The sequence below is a fragment of the Caloenas nicobarica genome, chromosome 14 (genome assembly GCF_036013445.1).
Source record: "Caloenas nicobarica isolate bCalNic1 chromosome 14, bCalNic1.hap1, whole genome shotgun sequence".
In the NCBI taxonomy this organism is placed as follows: Eukaryota; Metazoa; Chordata; class Aves; order Columbiformes; family Columbidae; genus Caloenas; species Caloenas nicobarica.
This window is the reverse complement of record NC_088258.1, coordinates 2649220-2663644: the sequence shown is the minus strand read 5'-3', so window position 1 is coordinate 2663644 and position 14425 is coordinate 2649220. Positions and strand designations below refer to the sequence as shown.

The window sequence follows — 14425 nt, the reverse complement described above, 5'->3', positions numbered from 1 at the left end:
GGTTTGTGGATCAGTTGTAATCTGGCAGTTCCGGCACATGTCCAGCGCGCTGCTTTGCTTCAGGGAACGTGGAGGGAGCCAAATCGAGGGCTGGATGTCAAGGAACAACAGGGACTTGGGAATATTCTGGGAGGCAGAGGTTCCAGCTGGTAAAATCTGAATCAGCTCATCACAGGTAAATGTTTCTTTGGAGGTTTGTGGCCTGGCCTGGATGTATGGATGAGCTAAAAAACACAGCAGAGCTCATTCAGGTTTGTTTTCCCGGCCATCCTTGGGTCAGTGTGGGTGGAACAGCCTGTTCACTGCCACCCTCTGAGCTTCAGTCTTGGGGACTTTGCGGTTCTTGATCTGTTGTAAAGAAAACTGGTGGAATTAATGAGCATTTAGGGGTGGTTTGATCAAATCTGTCAATCAGAATGTCCTGCAAATGAGTGATGTGTCCAAAACCAGAGGTGAATGCCAAAGTGCTGACACTATTTCTCTCTGCTTGAGACAAACTTCCAAGGGCTTTGGAAGGTTGATTTGCTTTTAAGGATAAAGCTGTGGGTTGTTTTTTTTTTTTCTTGCCTGTCTTGGCACAGTGCTGGGAATGATGGAGGCCTGGACTGCGGCTAAAATGAGGTATTGCTACAAGATGTATGTTACTCGATCCTGTTGGTACATTCAGCAAGTCATACGGTTGATTTTTATTTAAGCATCTGCACATTTCTGTTCAGATAATGCTGTTCTTCATTCTGTGAGCTTATTCTGTCTGATTTTTGCAGTCCTGTCCAGAGAGGTACGTTCTGTTCCTACAAAATGACAAAACGCAAAGCCATAGCCGGTTGTACTTCCATGGCAGTAGGTTATTAAACAGTTCAGCGATGTTAATAGACAGACCGAGCTGACATATTAACACTTCTGTGTCCTTGGAATGTGTTAATGCAGGTTAAATTCCAGCGGAGCAGTGAGGGAGAACTGCAGTTCCTCTCGCAAGTGTGCAGACCTGCTCCTGGGCACGTCAGCGGCTGTTTCAAAGAGGAGAAACACGCTGACCTGTCTCGGTGATGGGCACATTAGTTGTGGTGTATTTATTGTATTAGTGAGACCTTGTAATACATGGTTAGAAAATGTGCTGCCACTTGTCAAAGAGCCAGCCAAGCATCCAGTGCAGCAAACTGTAGGATTGCTGAATGCCCCAAAACATTAAATTTAAAGGTGGTTTTCCTGCTGCTTGTTTCGTGTTGACCTTTGGAGGAATTGCTTCAGCTCTTCTGTGAGCATTTCTGCTGCTCAGTCCTCGCTGGATGCTGAGGCTCCACCTCGGATGTTCACCCAGCGCCTGTGTTTGGTCATCGCTTTAGCATGTAGAAAATCCCCAACTTCGTTGAGTTTCGTGCAGTGCAATTATTGTATTGATTTGGACTCAAGAATTTGGGAATAAGTTGCAGTTGTAAGACTGAACTGCTGGGCTTTGGCTTTTCATAGTGGTTAAAAGGGAGCAAAGCATGTGTGACTTCACTTGGGCATTTTTCATTCTCCTTCCATTACACCATGTAACAGCAGAGCTACCGAAACTCCACATGCTTTTCCCAGAAGCAAAAATCATCAGATCACCAGAAATGCCAGTGATTCTTAGAGGTGTTTCTCTAGGATCCTTCAAACGTAAAAAAACACTTAAAAAAACCTCTGCTTTACTCAGCAATTTCAACAGTAATTAACTAGGCAGAAGATCATGCAAATTCTTTCCAGACTTTGTATCTGCAAGAAAAATATTTGGGTTTTACAGCTTGTAGAAGACAAAACTCTTGGCAGTTTCTCCTCCAGCAATATCTAGAGTTAAGGCACCGCTACAAGAGGCTGCTGGGAGCCCGTGCTCTGGGTCTGCATCCCAGAAACGCCTTAGACCCCCGAGCAGCTTGGGCTGGAGCTGCAGCTTCTTCCAGATCAATGCAGAAGAAACAGAAAACCCCAGAGAAATGGGGATTAAGGAGACACCAAAATCAGGTGGTGCTGCCCACAGCGAGCTCCTGCTGCCCCGTTGTTTAATGATAAATGCCCTCTGCTGCTAACGAGTTACTGATTCGGTGACCACGTGAGGCTGAGGATGAGGAAGGAGGCAGAGGAAGGATGGAGGGCAATTCCACTGCTGGAGCCTTCGCCGCCACGCAGCAGTTCAGCGTTGCTGACCTTGTTGTCGTGGTGGTTTATTTTTCCTTGAACGTTGCGGTGGGAATATGGGTAAGAGGGTTTTCTCTTGTTCCCTTTCTGCTTTCTTTTTTGAATAGATTTATTTTCAGAGCTGACTTTTCTGCCTTTTGAAACCCTCTATTACTTAGTTTGCATTTGTTATGTATTTTGTGTGTTGTGCTTTATTGGCTGTTCTGTTTTACAAACCCTCCACCCCCAAGCACCCATGGAAAAACTCCAGTAGCCTGAAAAACAGGTGGAATTAACCCTGGCACAAACCTCTCCCCTGGCCTCGGGTGTAAGCAAATCTTGTCTATTAAAGGGTATTGAGACAAATGCCTCTAACAGAAAGAGCCCTCAGCCACCTGCAGTTCCAGACAAAGGATCTCCGAAGTCATTTACTCTGCCTTGCAGAAATCTCCTAGCCAAAGCTGGGCTTTAGTAGCCAACCTGTCTGTGTGATGGAGGTCGGTCGGGCGCATCCTCCCCATCTTGAGCCTCCTTTGCTATTCATGGCTCCAGGTACTCAGGGTACTGCCACCCTTTCGTGTAATTAAGCTGGAGTTGCTGAGCTCCCATTAATTATCCAGAGTCTCCTGTCTCTTGGCTTCTTGTCTGGGAGACTCAGTTCCTGGGTTCTCGGTGTCTTGTCTGGGTCTGGAGGTGAAGGGTGCTCCGTGCTGATCTTTTCTCCTCCCAGTCTTCATGCAGGGTGAACAGGAACACCGTCAGCGGCTATTTCCTTGCTGGCAGAGACATGGCATGGTGGCCAGTAAGTAGAGACGTCTGTCCCTCTTGTGACACCTTGGGCGGCACAGGGACATCCAGCACCATTCCCTCTTCTGCGTCCCTGCTTTCCCTCACCCTGTGCACCTCATCCTCCCAGGATCCGTCTTTTCCGAGCTGCATTTCCCTTCTTGTTGCGCTAAGGGTGCTGGAGCCCACCTGGCTTGTTAGTTCCCCTCAGAGGCTGCTCTGAACTTGGAGGAGGGTTCTTGGGATCACACATTTGTGTGATCACACACCACTGGCCCCGTGTGCTCCTGGTGGCTCCAACAAGACATGGGTGCCCCAAGTTTCTTTTTTCCCCTCCTTTTTGTATCTTGACAAACTGGTCATAGGTCCTTCCTGTGTCTGGCACCGGCTGCTTGCACAGGGCCACCTCTGGGCAGGGCGTGTGGCTGCCCTGGCAAATGCAGCAACATGTGGCTTCTCCTCATCCTCCCGAAGACAATAAAGTCCATCCAAAACCCACCAGGGATGTCCAGATGAGCTGAATGCACCAGAGCGCTGGTTGCTGGGTCTCACAGCAACCTGGAGCCTGTTAAGGGTTTTTCTTGCAAAATACGTACCCGTCCCTCACGCACATGGTGCATCTTTGGCCACACTTTGCTTTTAGAAGTAGCAGGGAGGTCTTTGCTCTGCTGCTCCCTTCCAGATGTTATTTTTGCCACCTCTTTTTATTGAGTTATCCCCTCAGGGCTGCGCTGCTGGCTGGGGAAGCACCAAAGCTGGTCCAGCTGGCACGACAGCTGTGCCGAGCCGTGGGGAGCCGGTGGCCGAGCATCCCCCTGCGAGCACCGGCAGCATCTCCTCTGCTCCTCCGCAGATCGGCGCCTCCCTCTTCGCCAGCAGCGAAGGCTCGGGGCTCTTCATTGGGCTGGCCGGGACCGGCGCTGCCGGGGGAATCGCCGTCACCGGCTTCGAGTGGAATGTAAGGAACGTGCCGTGTGATTAAGAAAATTAGTTTCTTGAGCCATGTCGCAGCAGATGGCCCATCTCACAGCAGCTTCGAAAAGGCTTGGGAGGAGTTGTGCAGGGGGTAATTAACGCAACCCTGCTAACTCAGCTTCTCCAGCTCGTGTCTAGTGCACGTAGACTGAGTTTGGAGTCAACTCAGGTCCACGCACTCAGAAAAAAGGACATTGCAGTGCAGAGCTTCCCAGTCCAGCCCCTGCATGACCCTGACAGGGACATGGCTGGATGGGTCACCTGTTCCCTGCTTCCCCACATGTTGTATCCAAAGTCCTTGGGTTCTGCAGCAAAAATATGGCATTTAGCTTGCTGGGTGCTCAAGGAATTAGTGGGAAATGTCTGCTCAGGAGCTGAAGGGCTGAGGTGAGCGGGCTCCTACTGGTGGGATGCTGGGGGCGGTCTCCACCATGGCCTTATGCCCCCACATGTGTCATCTGAAGCCATTTGGGGCTGTAAATGTGCATTTGAGGGTGAGCCCGGGCTGGTCAGGAGCGGTGGATGGCATCTGGCGCTGCAGTCGGTGTCGAGCTGCAGCAGGATCGGTGTTTTTTCTAGCTGTGCCATGTTTCTCCTTCCCAACAGGCGACCTACGCTCTCCTGGCACTGGCCTGGGTGTTTGTGCCAGTCTACATCTCATCTGGGGTACGTCCAGCTGCCCCGAGTACGGCCCTGGCCGGGTCCCCTGCTCCCCGCGGGGCTGTCACTGCTGTCCTTGAGACTCCCGAGTCCTGCTCTGGGAATCACAGAATCATTTGGGTTGGAAGGGACCCTCAAGACCATTGAGTCCAACTGTTCCCCCAGCCCTGGCACTGCCCCATGTCCCTGAGAACCTCATCCCCGTCTGTCCAACCCTCCAGGGATGGTGACTCCAGCACTGCCCTGGGCAGCCTGTTCCAATGCCCCACAGCCCTTTGGGGAAGAAATTGTTCCTGATATCCAATCTAAAAAGAGTTCAGCTGTCCCTATGCCTTCCCTGGGACCATCCCTGGAGGGGCCCTGGCCAGGGCAGCTGTCGCTCTCTTTTCACTCTGACAGATTGTCACGATGCCCGAGTATCTCCAGCGAAGGTTTGGAGGGGAGAGGATCCGCATGTACCTCTCCGCCTTGTCGCTCCTGCTCTCCATCTTCACCAAAATCTCGGTGAGTAACTCCTGCTCAACTCTGTGACAATTCCACCACTGATTTCTAGCAAGGAAAATATTATTTTGGGGCTCAAACTTTGTGTAGCCAAGTCAGGGAAGAGCAGCTGCTGCAGGATGCTCCAGGAGGGAGCAGGACAGGGGGTGGGAATTGGTGGGCAGATGCCATCAGGGATGTTTTTCCTCTATTTGAGCCTCATTCGCAGTTCCCTGTGTGTGGCTCCTGCTGCCTGCTCAGTAAGGGTTTATTTGAGGTAAAACAGCTTAAGAGCCTGTGACACCAGGCCCAGGGCAAGCAGGAGAGAGCCGGGCACAGACAGCCCTTGGGGGACTGGAGACAGAGAGGCAGAGATCAAGAGCAAACAGAAACGGTCTGGAGGAGAACACCTCCCCAAGGCAGCAACTCTGCTCTGCCATCTGACCTGGTGGCTGCTGGGGCTTCTGCATTTCACCGGCTAAAATAAATGTGCTTTTGCATGAGCCTGGCTGCAATAAATGTGCTTTTGCATGAGCCTGGCTGTAAAGAAATGTGCTTTTGCATGTGCCTGTCTGCAAGAAGAGGCTGTCTGCAGGGCAAGAGGGCTGATGCTGGAGCTTTTCCCCATGGCAAGGCACTCAGCGCCTGCCTCTGCGCTCACCAGCTCCATGCTTTGCAAACACCAGCTTGGCTGGATGCAGCATCGCTCCCTGCGCAGCTTTTCTGCCTCATCCCTGGCGGCTTTGCAGCCCCAGGCCCTGGGCTGAGCTGCGGGAGGATTCCCTGGGTCTCTCCCCATGGGATGTGGAGGATGGAGTGGCTGCAAACAGCCCTGGCTGTGCACAGTTGAGTTTGCAATTTGGGCGATGACACTTTGATTATTCCCCAGTTGTCCTAATGTCTGGTAAATGGTTGTCACTTACTTCCCTCCTGCATGCTGCTCAGGAGACATCTCCCCCTGCTCCTGATGAAGCCCCAGGAGGAGCTCGAGGAAGATGCTGGAGCATCTGTGTCTGTGGTGTTGGTCCCTAGGATCTGTGTGAATCCCTGCTGGCATTTAACAGGAAAGGTTGGAAGCTGGGATGGGATTCCTGGTGGGGTAGTTTGTTCTTGCTGCTCTGAATCTGAAGAAAGAAATTGCTGGTAGTTTGAGGGCTGTTTGTCTTTGAGTCTCTTTCCAGACTATCACAGATGTTCCCTCTTTTATAAAGCGGTGCCCTACCATTCCATGGGGACGTGCTTGGTCCCTTTGGATTCCAGTCTCTCCGTGGCTTTGCCCAGAAGGGATAGGTGGTCCCACAAGTTCATTCTTAGCTTGGGAGACCGTTGTGGTGTCACCCCTTGCTTAACACCAGATGAACTTGCAGACAACCTCTGCGCAGTGCCTGCCCCGATGGGAACCTCTGTGCTTCTCCTGGCCCTTCTCAGCACAACCTCGTGTTTGGTGGATGCTCCCAAATGCTTCTTCCTGCACCATTTCTCAGCCAAGGCTGTAGTTTCTTTGGTCTGCTGAGTTTTCTCTGATCTCTGAGTCACACAGGATGCAACAGAAGAGGAATCAGCCTAATAAGGGGATTATCTTGGCATCTGGCTCCATTCATGGTAAATCTTACAAACAATGGCTGTTCCCAGCAGTGGGCTGGGATGAATGCGGACACACGGGGCATTGCCAAACTGGTCCAGTGTCCCATCCCCAGTGGTGACCGCAGCAGGGAGTGTGGGAGGAGAATGCAAAACCCGGAGCAATTAGGCAGTGCTGTCTCCTGGGGGGGTTCCTTTGGTCCTCACTGGGGGATGCCTCAAAGCCTGGGGCCAGCTGGGCTTTTTCTGCCTCCCCTCCTTGAAGATGTTGAGTTTACGGATGGATCTTCATGTTCTCCAGCGTCAGCGCTGCTGCCTTGGCTTTTCTTCTGGGGCAGGGGGATGACGGTCCTTCCTCTATTGGAATTTACCCTTTGGTGGACCCCAACCTTCCGTGGTTCTGGCAGCCCGAAGTCCTGCTGAGAGCTGCCGTGCCCCTGGCCAGGAACACGTGAGGAGTTCCACAGGCGTCTTCGCCTTGGCAAAGAGCCCCCGGAGAGTCTTCTGCACCCTGGGCAACTTGTTCTACTGATGCTTTGGCTTCACCAATTGTTAAATCCAAGCTGTCTCTAAAGCCAGCTTTCATTGGGAAGGCATTAACGATGTTGGGTAAGAACGAGTTTCCAAGTGAGGTCACCGGTGAAGGCAGGGATCTCACTGCATTATGAGGCTTGACTTCAAAGGCTTCTCCTCGCCTTCTGCAGTTGAAAGGACTTGTTTCGTGAATAGGTCATGCCTGGCTTTAATTAGCTTGTTTTTGTATTCGAGATGTCTTATTAACAACTCAGTCACATGTGCTTTTATTTTTTCCCACCCTAGCAGAATTACCAGGAAGGGAGGTGGAGATACCTCTGCTTCCTCATAGCAAAGGCTTAGACTCATTTGCAGACGACTGCAAAAAATGATTAAGCATTGAGAAAGCCAGGAGAAGCGGTTATGAAATATCTTGTCCAGGGCTGAGTCTTTGTAGTTGGACTCTGGGGAAGGGTTGCTGCAGAAGCAGGTGGTCATGGGGGAATGTGACTTTGTGGCTGGTGCTGGGATGACAAGTGATAGATCCCTCCAAGGGACAGTAGAAGCTTCAGAAGACACCAAGGATGCTTGGCTGGCATTGTGCTAGGGAGGCTCAAGATATTTTTGGGTTCCCACTTCGGGTTGTGTTGGGAGGAGATGGCAGAGGCCCCTTGGTTGGGGCTTTTCTGCCTTGTAGCTGAAGCTTGCACGGCACAAACGGCGTAGGTGTCCTCTTGTAGGGTTGCTTGGTGGTCTCTGTGGTGTCAGGCTGTGGCTGAGTTGCATTTGTGGTACAAAGGTATCAGAGGAGCTGGTGGTAGAGGTTTTAGCAGGGCTGCCCATGAGTTGGTTCCTCTTCAGCAGGACATTCCAGAGCTGAATTGCTTCTGGGTGCTGGTAAGGGCTGTCCCAGAGACATGGCCAAGCCCAAGTGCAGCTGAGGACACGTGGTGCCTCCCTTGGGAATGCCAGACGTGACTTTGGTGTAAAACCTGGTCCAGATGTCGTGGGGCAGTCCCTGAATTAAGATCCTCACGATCATGGTGTAAGCGCTCGTCTGGTCAGTTTGATTTGTGATTTAATCAACGTTATGCCTAATGGTGTGGGCTCGTCTTTCATGGAATGGGCTTTCGCATTGTGCTGAAGCTGGCTGTGTGCTCACCTCCTGGGTTTCATGGCTGATGGAGCCACGTTAGGTGGTACATGCCTTGTTTTTCCCATTGCGTGATCCTGTGTGGTCCCTCTCCATCACCTGATGGTCCTCAGCTCCTGGGCTTGCTGGAGCAGCGCTGGGAGGAGGAGGAAGGGCAGGGCTGGGGGAGGAGGCACGATATGGGAAATAACACCAATCTTCCACGTTACTAATCCCAGGTGACTGCTCCCGCATGACCGGGCAAGAAAGCCCTGCTGTTCGGGGGAGGGTTTCTGGGAGGCGTGTGAAGAAAGACGTCAAATCGGAGCTGATGTCTTGGCTGCGGGAAGCCCTCACGGCTGCAGGCGAGGGTGTGGAGTCGGCTCATCTTGCCTCTTCCTGCCCCTTCTAGCCTCGTTTCCTTCTCCAAACAAGGTTTTTTGCGAAGATCTCCCAGCCCAGCACTGGGGATGGCTAGATCTTGGCTGAGGGTGGAGACTTGGTGGTGACATGGTGGTGACATGGGTCCTTTCGTCCCGCAGCATCGCTGCTTTTGTTGGAGGAGCTGCCCCAGCTCCCTCCAAGTCTCTGCTTGACGTCTTGTTCCCACAAGACTGTGACCAGACCTTCCCGTGTGGGTCCAGCCCTCTCATGAGTGGGAAACGATGGTCACTTTTGGGGTGTTGGTCATCTCAAGGGAGTTTGGCAGCTGAGCCACAGGCCTGTGCACGCTCCTCTGGGCAGAGGCATGATCCCGATGTCCCTTTGGGATGTGACGCACGCACTAGAGGTGGTGGGGCTGGTGGAGGCAGCGGGTTGGACATGGGGTCAGCTTGTCCTTCTGTGTCCAAGCAGAAACCCCAGACCTCTTCCAGGGGCTTTGCAAGGGGAGCTGCAAAGGTCAGGGGACATGTTGGAGGATGCGTTTGTGCTGGTCCATGCTGGGCTGCAGGACCCCTGGGATGCTGCTTCTCCCTTGAGGCCAAAAGCAAATTGCACCACTTGCTTGTGCCTCGGTTTCCCCACCTGTGCAAAACCGGGAGGAGATCTTTTCCCAGAGATGCTCAGCAAGAGCTGGCTTGTTGGGACAAGGCTCGGGAATGGCAGACCTGGAGGTCTTGTTCTCCACGCTGGGGCTCCCCACGTGTGCTCTTTACCCTGGGGTGGCTGCAGAGGTTGAAAAGCTGCCACAGCCCCTTGCCCTGTCCCACCAGCACCCACCTGAGCAGCAGCAATGGGCTCAAGTGATGTAGCACAGAGCTGTCCCATCCAGCGCTAAAGCCACTGCAGGTGCCACCAAGCAGCTTGAGAAGTCCCTTCACCTGGGGGGAGATGCCCCCTAAGCCCTCAGCAACATTTTTAGGCTCACTGCCTCCCTCCTGACCCATCTGATGGCCCAGACTGTTGGGCTGGTCCTTGGCAGCCGCCTTGCCAGCAGCACGGGTGCGAGGGGGGCGAATCCTGTGAAATATCAGCTACGGCTGCCCCCCAGCTCTGGCCCCGTGGTGGTGTTGGGGTGCAGGAACAGCACGGGGGTGCTGGGCTGGGGGAGGTGGCTTGGGCTGCCTCTGGGGAGCACCCAAGGGTGCTGGTGTTCTGGGGGAGCGCAGCCCCTCGGGTACCAGGTGCCCCATCTCCAGGGCTCTGCAGGAGGCGTGGTGAGATGCCACCTGGAGAGCAGGGCATGGCCATCAGTGGGGGGAACTGGGGCAGCAAGGAGGTAGCGTTGACCATTTCCCTGCCGTGCTGCTCTTGCACAGCCCTTGCATGCTGTCTCACCAAGTAGATGTCACTTGTCTCAGCCCTCATCTCTTGTCCTACGCACAGACGGACCTGTACTCGGGGGCCCTCTTCGTGCAAGTCTGCCTGGGCTGGGACCTTTACCTCTCCACTGTCCTGATGCTGTTGGTCACTGGGCTCTACACCATCGCAGGTAGGTTGCTCAGCATCTGCTGGCCTCAATCTTTCTACTCTGGTTGAACCACACAACTTACACTCCTGCTTTTTTTTTTATTATTATTATTATTATTATTATTATTATTATTATTATTATTATTATTATTATTATTATTCTTTCGCTCCTGGAAGGTCTTTGGGGATTCATACTAATGGGGTTCATGCTTTCTGCCCTATCCAGCCAGGATCTGAACATCCTCCTGAGTGTCAGCTCAGGCAGTGACTCAGTGCGTGACCTCTCCTTTGTCATTACGGTTTCTTATTTGTATTGCAATTACTCCTCCTCCACCACCTAGTTAAGTGCTTTCTTGTGTGTGTACCTATTTGTAACAGCAATAATCAGGGCTTCTCCTATTACAGGACTAATACTCTGGAAGCTGCAATCTGAGGACACTTTACCCAACCCGTTTCGCTCCCACTTGTCCTGCCTGCAATGCAACTTGCTGCCCTCCCTCCCCAAAGTTTTCAGGAATAGTCCTTGCCCATGTTTCCCTGTTGTGGGACCAGATATTTTGGTGCGAGGTCAGTCCATAGGGTTGGTTTGTGATCCGGAGGCAATGAAGAGTTTGGAGCTGGATTTGGAAACAGAGTGTTCCTGGCTTGCAGTCCTGATTTTGGACTGCGGGGCTGTGTATCCCTGCCAGTATTCTGGGTTATTATTTTGGCTGGGACGTTCCTTCCCCCTGGTAGTGCTAGTGGAGACACCAGGCAGTAAATTCTCCCTCTCTATCTCATCCCAGCTGTCAAAACGGGAAACGCTTTAAGCATATCCAAAACAAGGTGGATTTTGCAAGACTTTGGTTATAAGCAAATCCCGTCTCGGGTTTTTTTTTCCTGCCCACAAGGCTCGTTGTGAAGTAAAACCCGAGCTCAGGCAGAGGGTGTGATCGCTGCGTCACCCCCATCCTGAGAACATCCCTTGTGTCCCAGGCACGGCTGGGGAGGGTGCAGCCCTGAATTCCTGGGATGTGAGTCGCTGACTGGGGTTGAAACCGGTTCAATTTTTGACCCATTTTCTCTAGCTCCGCTATTTTTTAACGCTTTTCGTGTGCGCCGAGTAATTGCTTTCTGGCCAAGTAAGAAGTTCCTGGGTCTGCAACAGGTCTGGAGGGAGATCTTGGGGTGGAAAGGGAGAAATGCTGCCGGCTGATTGGCCTAGGGGGACCCCACTGAGCATCAGGTGCTGGAAAAATAAAACTATAGGGTTGGGAGGAGAGCTGAGGGGTGTTTGATGGGGGAGGACTCGTATGGTGTGAGGGAGAGGTGGGATGAAGGATGAGGTCAATGTCCTGGATCTGGTCTGATGCTGGAGCAGCCAAAGAGCCAGGGCTGGGCCTGGCTGGTGTCCCCTCGGCTGTGTGGGGACACGGGACTGCATAGAATCATAGAACGGTTTGGGTTGAAGGGCCCTTCCCAGCTCCCCCAGTGCCCCCCCTGCCATGAGCAGGGACATCTGCACCAGCTCAGGTTGCTCAGAGCCCCGTCCAGCCTGGCCTGGGATGTCTCCAGGGATGGTTCAGCCACCACCTCTCTGGGAAACCAGGGCCAGGCTCTCAGCACCCTCAGGGTAAAACAATTCTTCCGTATCATCTCTCCCCTCCTGCCATCCCTTGGGTCCCCTTCCCTGCCCCGGGGTGGGGTGGCAGCTCCAGCAGTTGTCAGCTGCTCCCCCCACCCCACCTGCAGGGACCCCTGAGGGGCCGTTCCCCCTCGCGGTCCTGCTGCAGCCCCCATCACCACGGTGTCGGTGTCGGCAGGACAAGGCCGGTGACAGGCACGTCCCCACGAGCGGGGGCAGCTTTATTGGGGTGTCACGACGGAGCCGAGCCCGAAGCCGCTGCCGTTCCCAACGCTGTGCCTTGCTCTCGCGCAGGGGGGCTGGCGGCCGTCATCTACACCGACGCGCTGCAGACGCTCATCATGGTCCTCGGAGCCATCGTGCTGGCGGTGAAAGGTAAGAGCTGGGACAGCACAGATCCCCTTTCCATGGGGACCTTCTCTCCCCACTCGAGCAGTCTTGGAAATAAATAAAAAGACTCAGTCTGAGCAGTTCAGCGGCCAAGATGCCTAGCAGGACTTTGGCCCGTCGCAAACAGCTACAGAAAGTTTGTGGTCCCTCTGTGTCTGCCGCTGTGCTTCCCCTGCGTGCTGTTCCTCCAGGGGAAGACGCCACAAAGCATCTCCCTGGTCCTCCATATGGGGCTGGCCCCAGCACTGGTGACCTTCTCATAGTCATCGCTGCTCCACGTGTTTGTTTCTAGTCCACAAACTCCAACAGACTGGTTGAGCATTTGACAGCAAAGCAGGATTTCCAGTTTTGCTCCGGGAAACTCGCAGCAGCGTTGTGGTGAGGTCTTCAGAGGGGATCCCACCACGCGGGGACGTGCATGGCAGAAGGTGGTGCCAGTACGAGGCACCGGGGGGTGCCGAGCGTGGTGCCGTGCCTTCCTCCTGGCTGAGCATGGCTCCTCGCCAGCCCTTCCCGAACCCTCAGCGCTGTTGTGTCTCTACATTTAGCTCAGAGCACCCTGGCGAGGCCGGGAGCTTTCATCAGCCTCGTTCTGCCATCGGGGCTCTTGGCCCCTGGGAGTAGGAGGCAAAAAGTCAGGTCCCGGCTTCAAAGGCAGGTGTTTAACTACAGAGGAGGATTTCCAGAGGCATTCCTGAGATGATTCCCACCATCTCCTGGAGAAGCCTGCTTAGGCGGGCGGGTAGGCAAGGCTTTGACCCAACGCTGCCCAGGAGCTCTGCTGCGCGGCCAGCCCGGTCCCGCGGCTGCGCCCCTGTGCAAAACCAGAGCTTGCTCCTGGGCGAGCCCTGCGCGCAGCAAGGTATATTTACAAAATACCAAATGAAAGGACAGATGCTTCCTGGAGAAGCGACAATAATACTAATTACCCCAGCAGAAGCAAGGAGCCGTGCTGGGCAGAGGAACGCGCTGTCTGTCCGAGCCACAGCCGTTGCGTTAGACGAGGTGTGTGGACGCTGCTGGTCGTTGTCTGAAGCTGCAGTTGGCCATGGGGATCTCTGAGGCTTGTGGCTGGTGAGCTTGGCTGGGTGCAGCAAAACACAGAGCCCGAGTAGGGGGGCAGGTAGGCAAAGTCTGGAAAATCCCCTTCAGCGACTGCGAAGCCCAGCTTTTTTATTTTGGCTTTGCCAACCTGCAAGCGTTGGCACGGTGTGTGCAGGGAGGGCAGGGACTGATCCAGGGCAGCCAAAAGACAAGCTGCTGGTCACCCGGTTTTTCCCTTGGGTCCTGGGAGACCTGAGGACACGGAGGCTGGTCCGGCAGCTCGTGCTCGAGGGTGCTTGGTGTTCTCCAGCTCTTGTCAAGCTTATCTAATAAAGGAGACTCTCCATATTCTACCTTGTTCATAACTGCAGACCGTGACAGCTGCAGCGGTGATGTTAACACTCATCTGCTGAGCTGTGACCGCTCTGGGTTTGCTCTGCCCAGACCATCACATCCCTGCTGCTGTGGAAGGGCCAAAAAAGAGCATAGCTCGGCTCCGAGGCTGCATCTCCCAAGAGAGAGCAGGAGAGTTGTGCAAATCCTGTGCACGATGCTGGGCAGAGCAGTCTTGAGTCAGACAAGCGGGAGTAGACTGAGGGGTGGCAGACAAATCATTTTGACAGAGATCTTGGTGGTGGTGCTAGCGGTGGCTCTTCTCGCTCTGGCATCGCGGATAAAACCGAGTGTGCCATCCCTTGCTTTGCTTGGCATTCACTGTGGGAATGTTAATCCCATGGACTGCAGCTCAGCATTTGCAGACTGAGCTCCCGCTGCCCAGAGGCTTTTGCCTGGCTCTTCCATCTCAACAGGCGTCGATGTCGTGACTTGCCGGCGAACACCTTTGGGAAGGGTGCAAGCCCGCACCCCTGGGTGCAAATCGCCGCTTTCTGGGCTCACGCTCTGCCTCTGGAAAGCCTTTGTTGGTGCCCAACGCCCAGGCAAAGCTTGGGAGTAGCCGGTGTCTGGATAAACCAAGCGCTGGAGGGGGGCCAGGGCTGCTTGCACAAGAGCAGGAGGAGTTTATTACACGAATGCTGACGCCCTGTGAAATATGGGGGGCTGGTCTGCAAAGGAGGCGTATGGTGGATGATGCCCCTTTGCAAACTCCCCAAAAGCCTCAGGTTGGGGAGATGCCCTGGGATGGGGAGAGGGGTGCGGGTTGGTGATGAGACTGGCAGGGCTGCAGGGAA

At 53.9% G+C, this 14425-nt stretch overlaps 1 protein-coding gene across 1 annotated transcript in view; it reads left to right on the top strand.

Annotated features, from left to right (window-relative positions):
* The first annotated feature begins 2109 nt into the window (after positions 1-2109).
* SLC5A10 (solute carrier family 5 member 10) overlaps positions 2110-14425 on the top strand; it is a 38701-nt gene continuing 26385 nt past the window's right edge. Inside the window, exons 1-7 of the mRNA XM_065645271.1 lie at positions 2110-2220; positions 2870-2941; positions 3779-3883; positions 4507-4566; positions 4960-5064; positions 10094-10199; positions 12096-12176. Coding sequence (XP_065501343.1) covers positions 2110-2220; positions 2870-2941; positions 3779-3883; positions 4507-4566; positions 4960-5064; positions 10094-10199; positions 12096-12176 — 640 coding nt within the window. The remainder of the gene's footprint in view (positions 2221-2869; positions 2942-3778; positions 3884-4506; positions 4567-4959; positions 5065-10093; positions 10200-12095; positions 12177-14425) is intronic.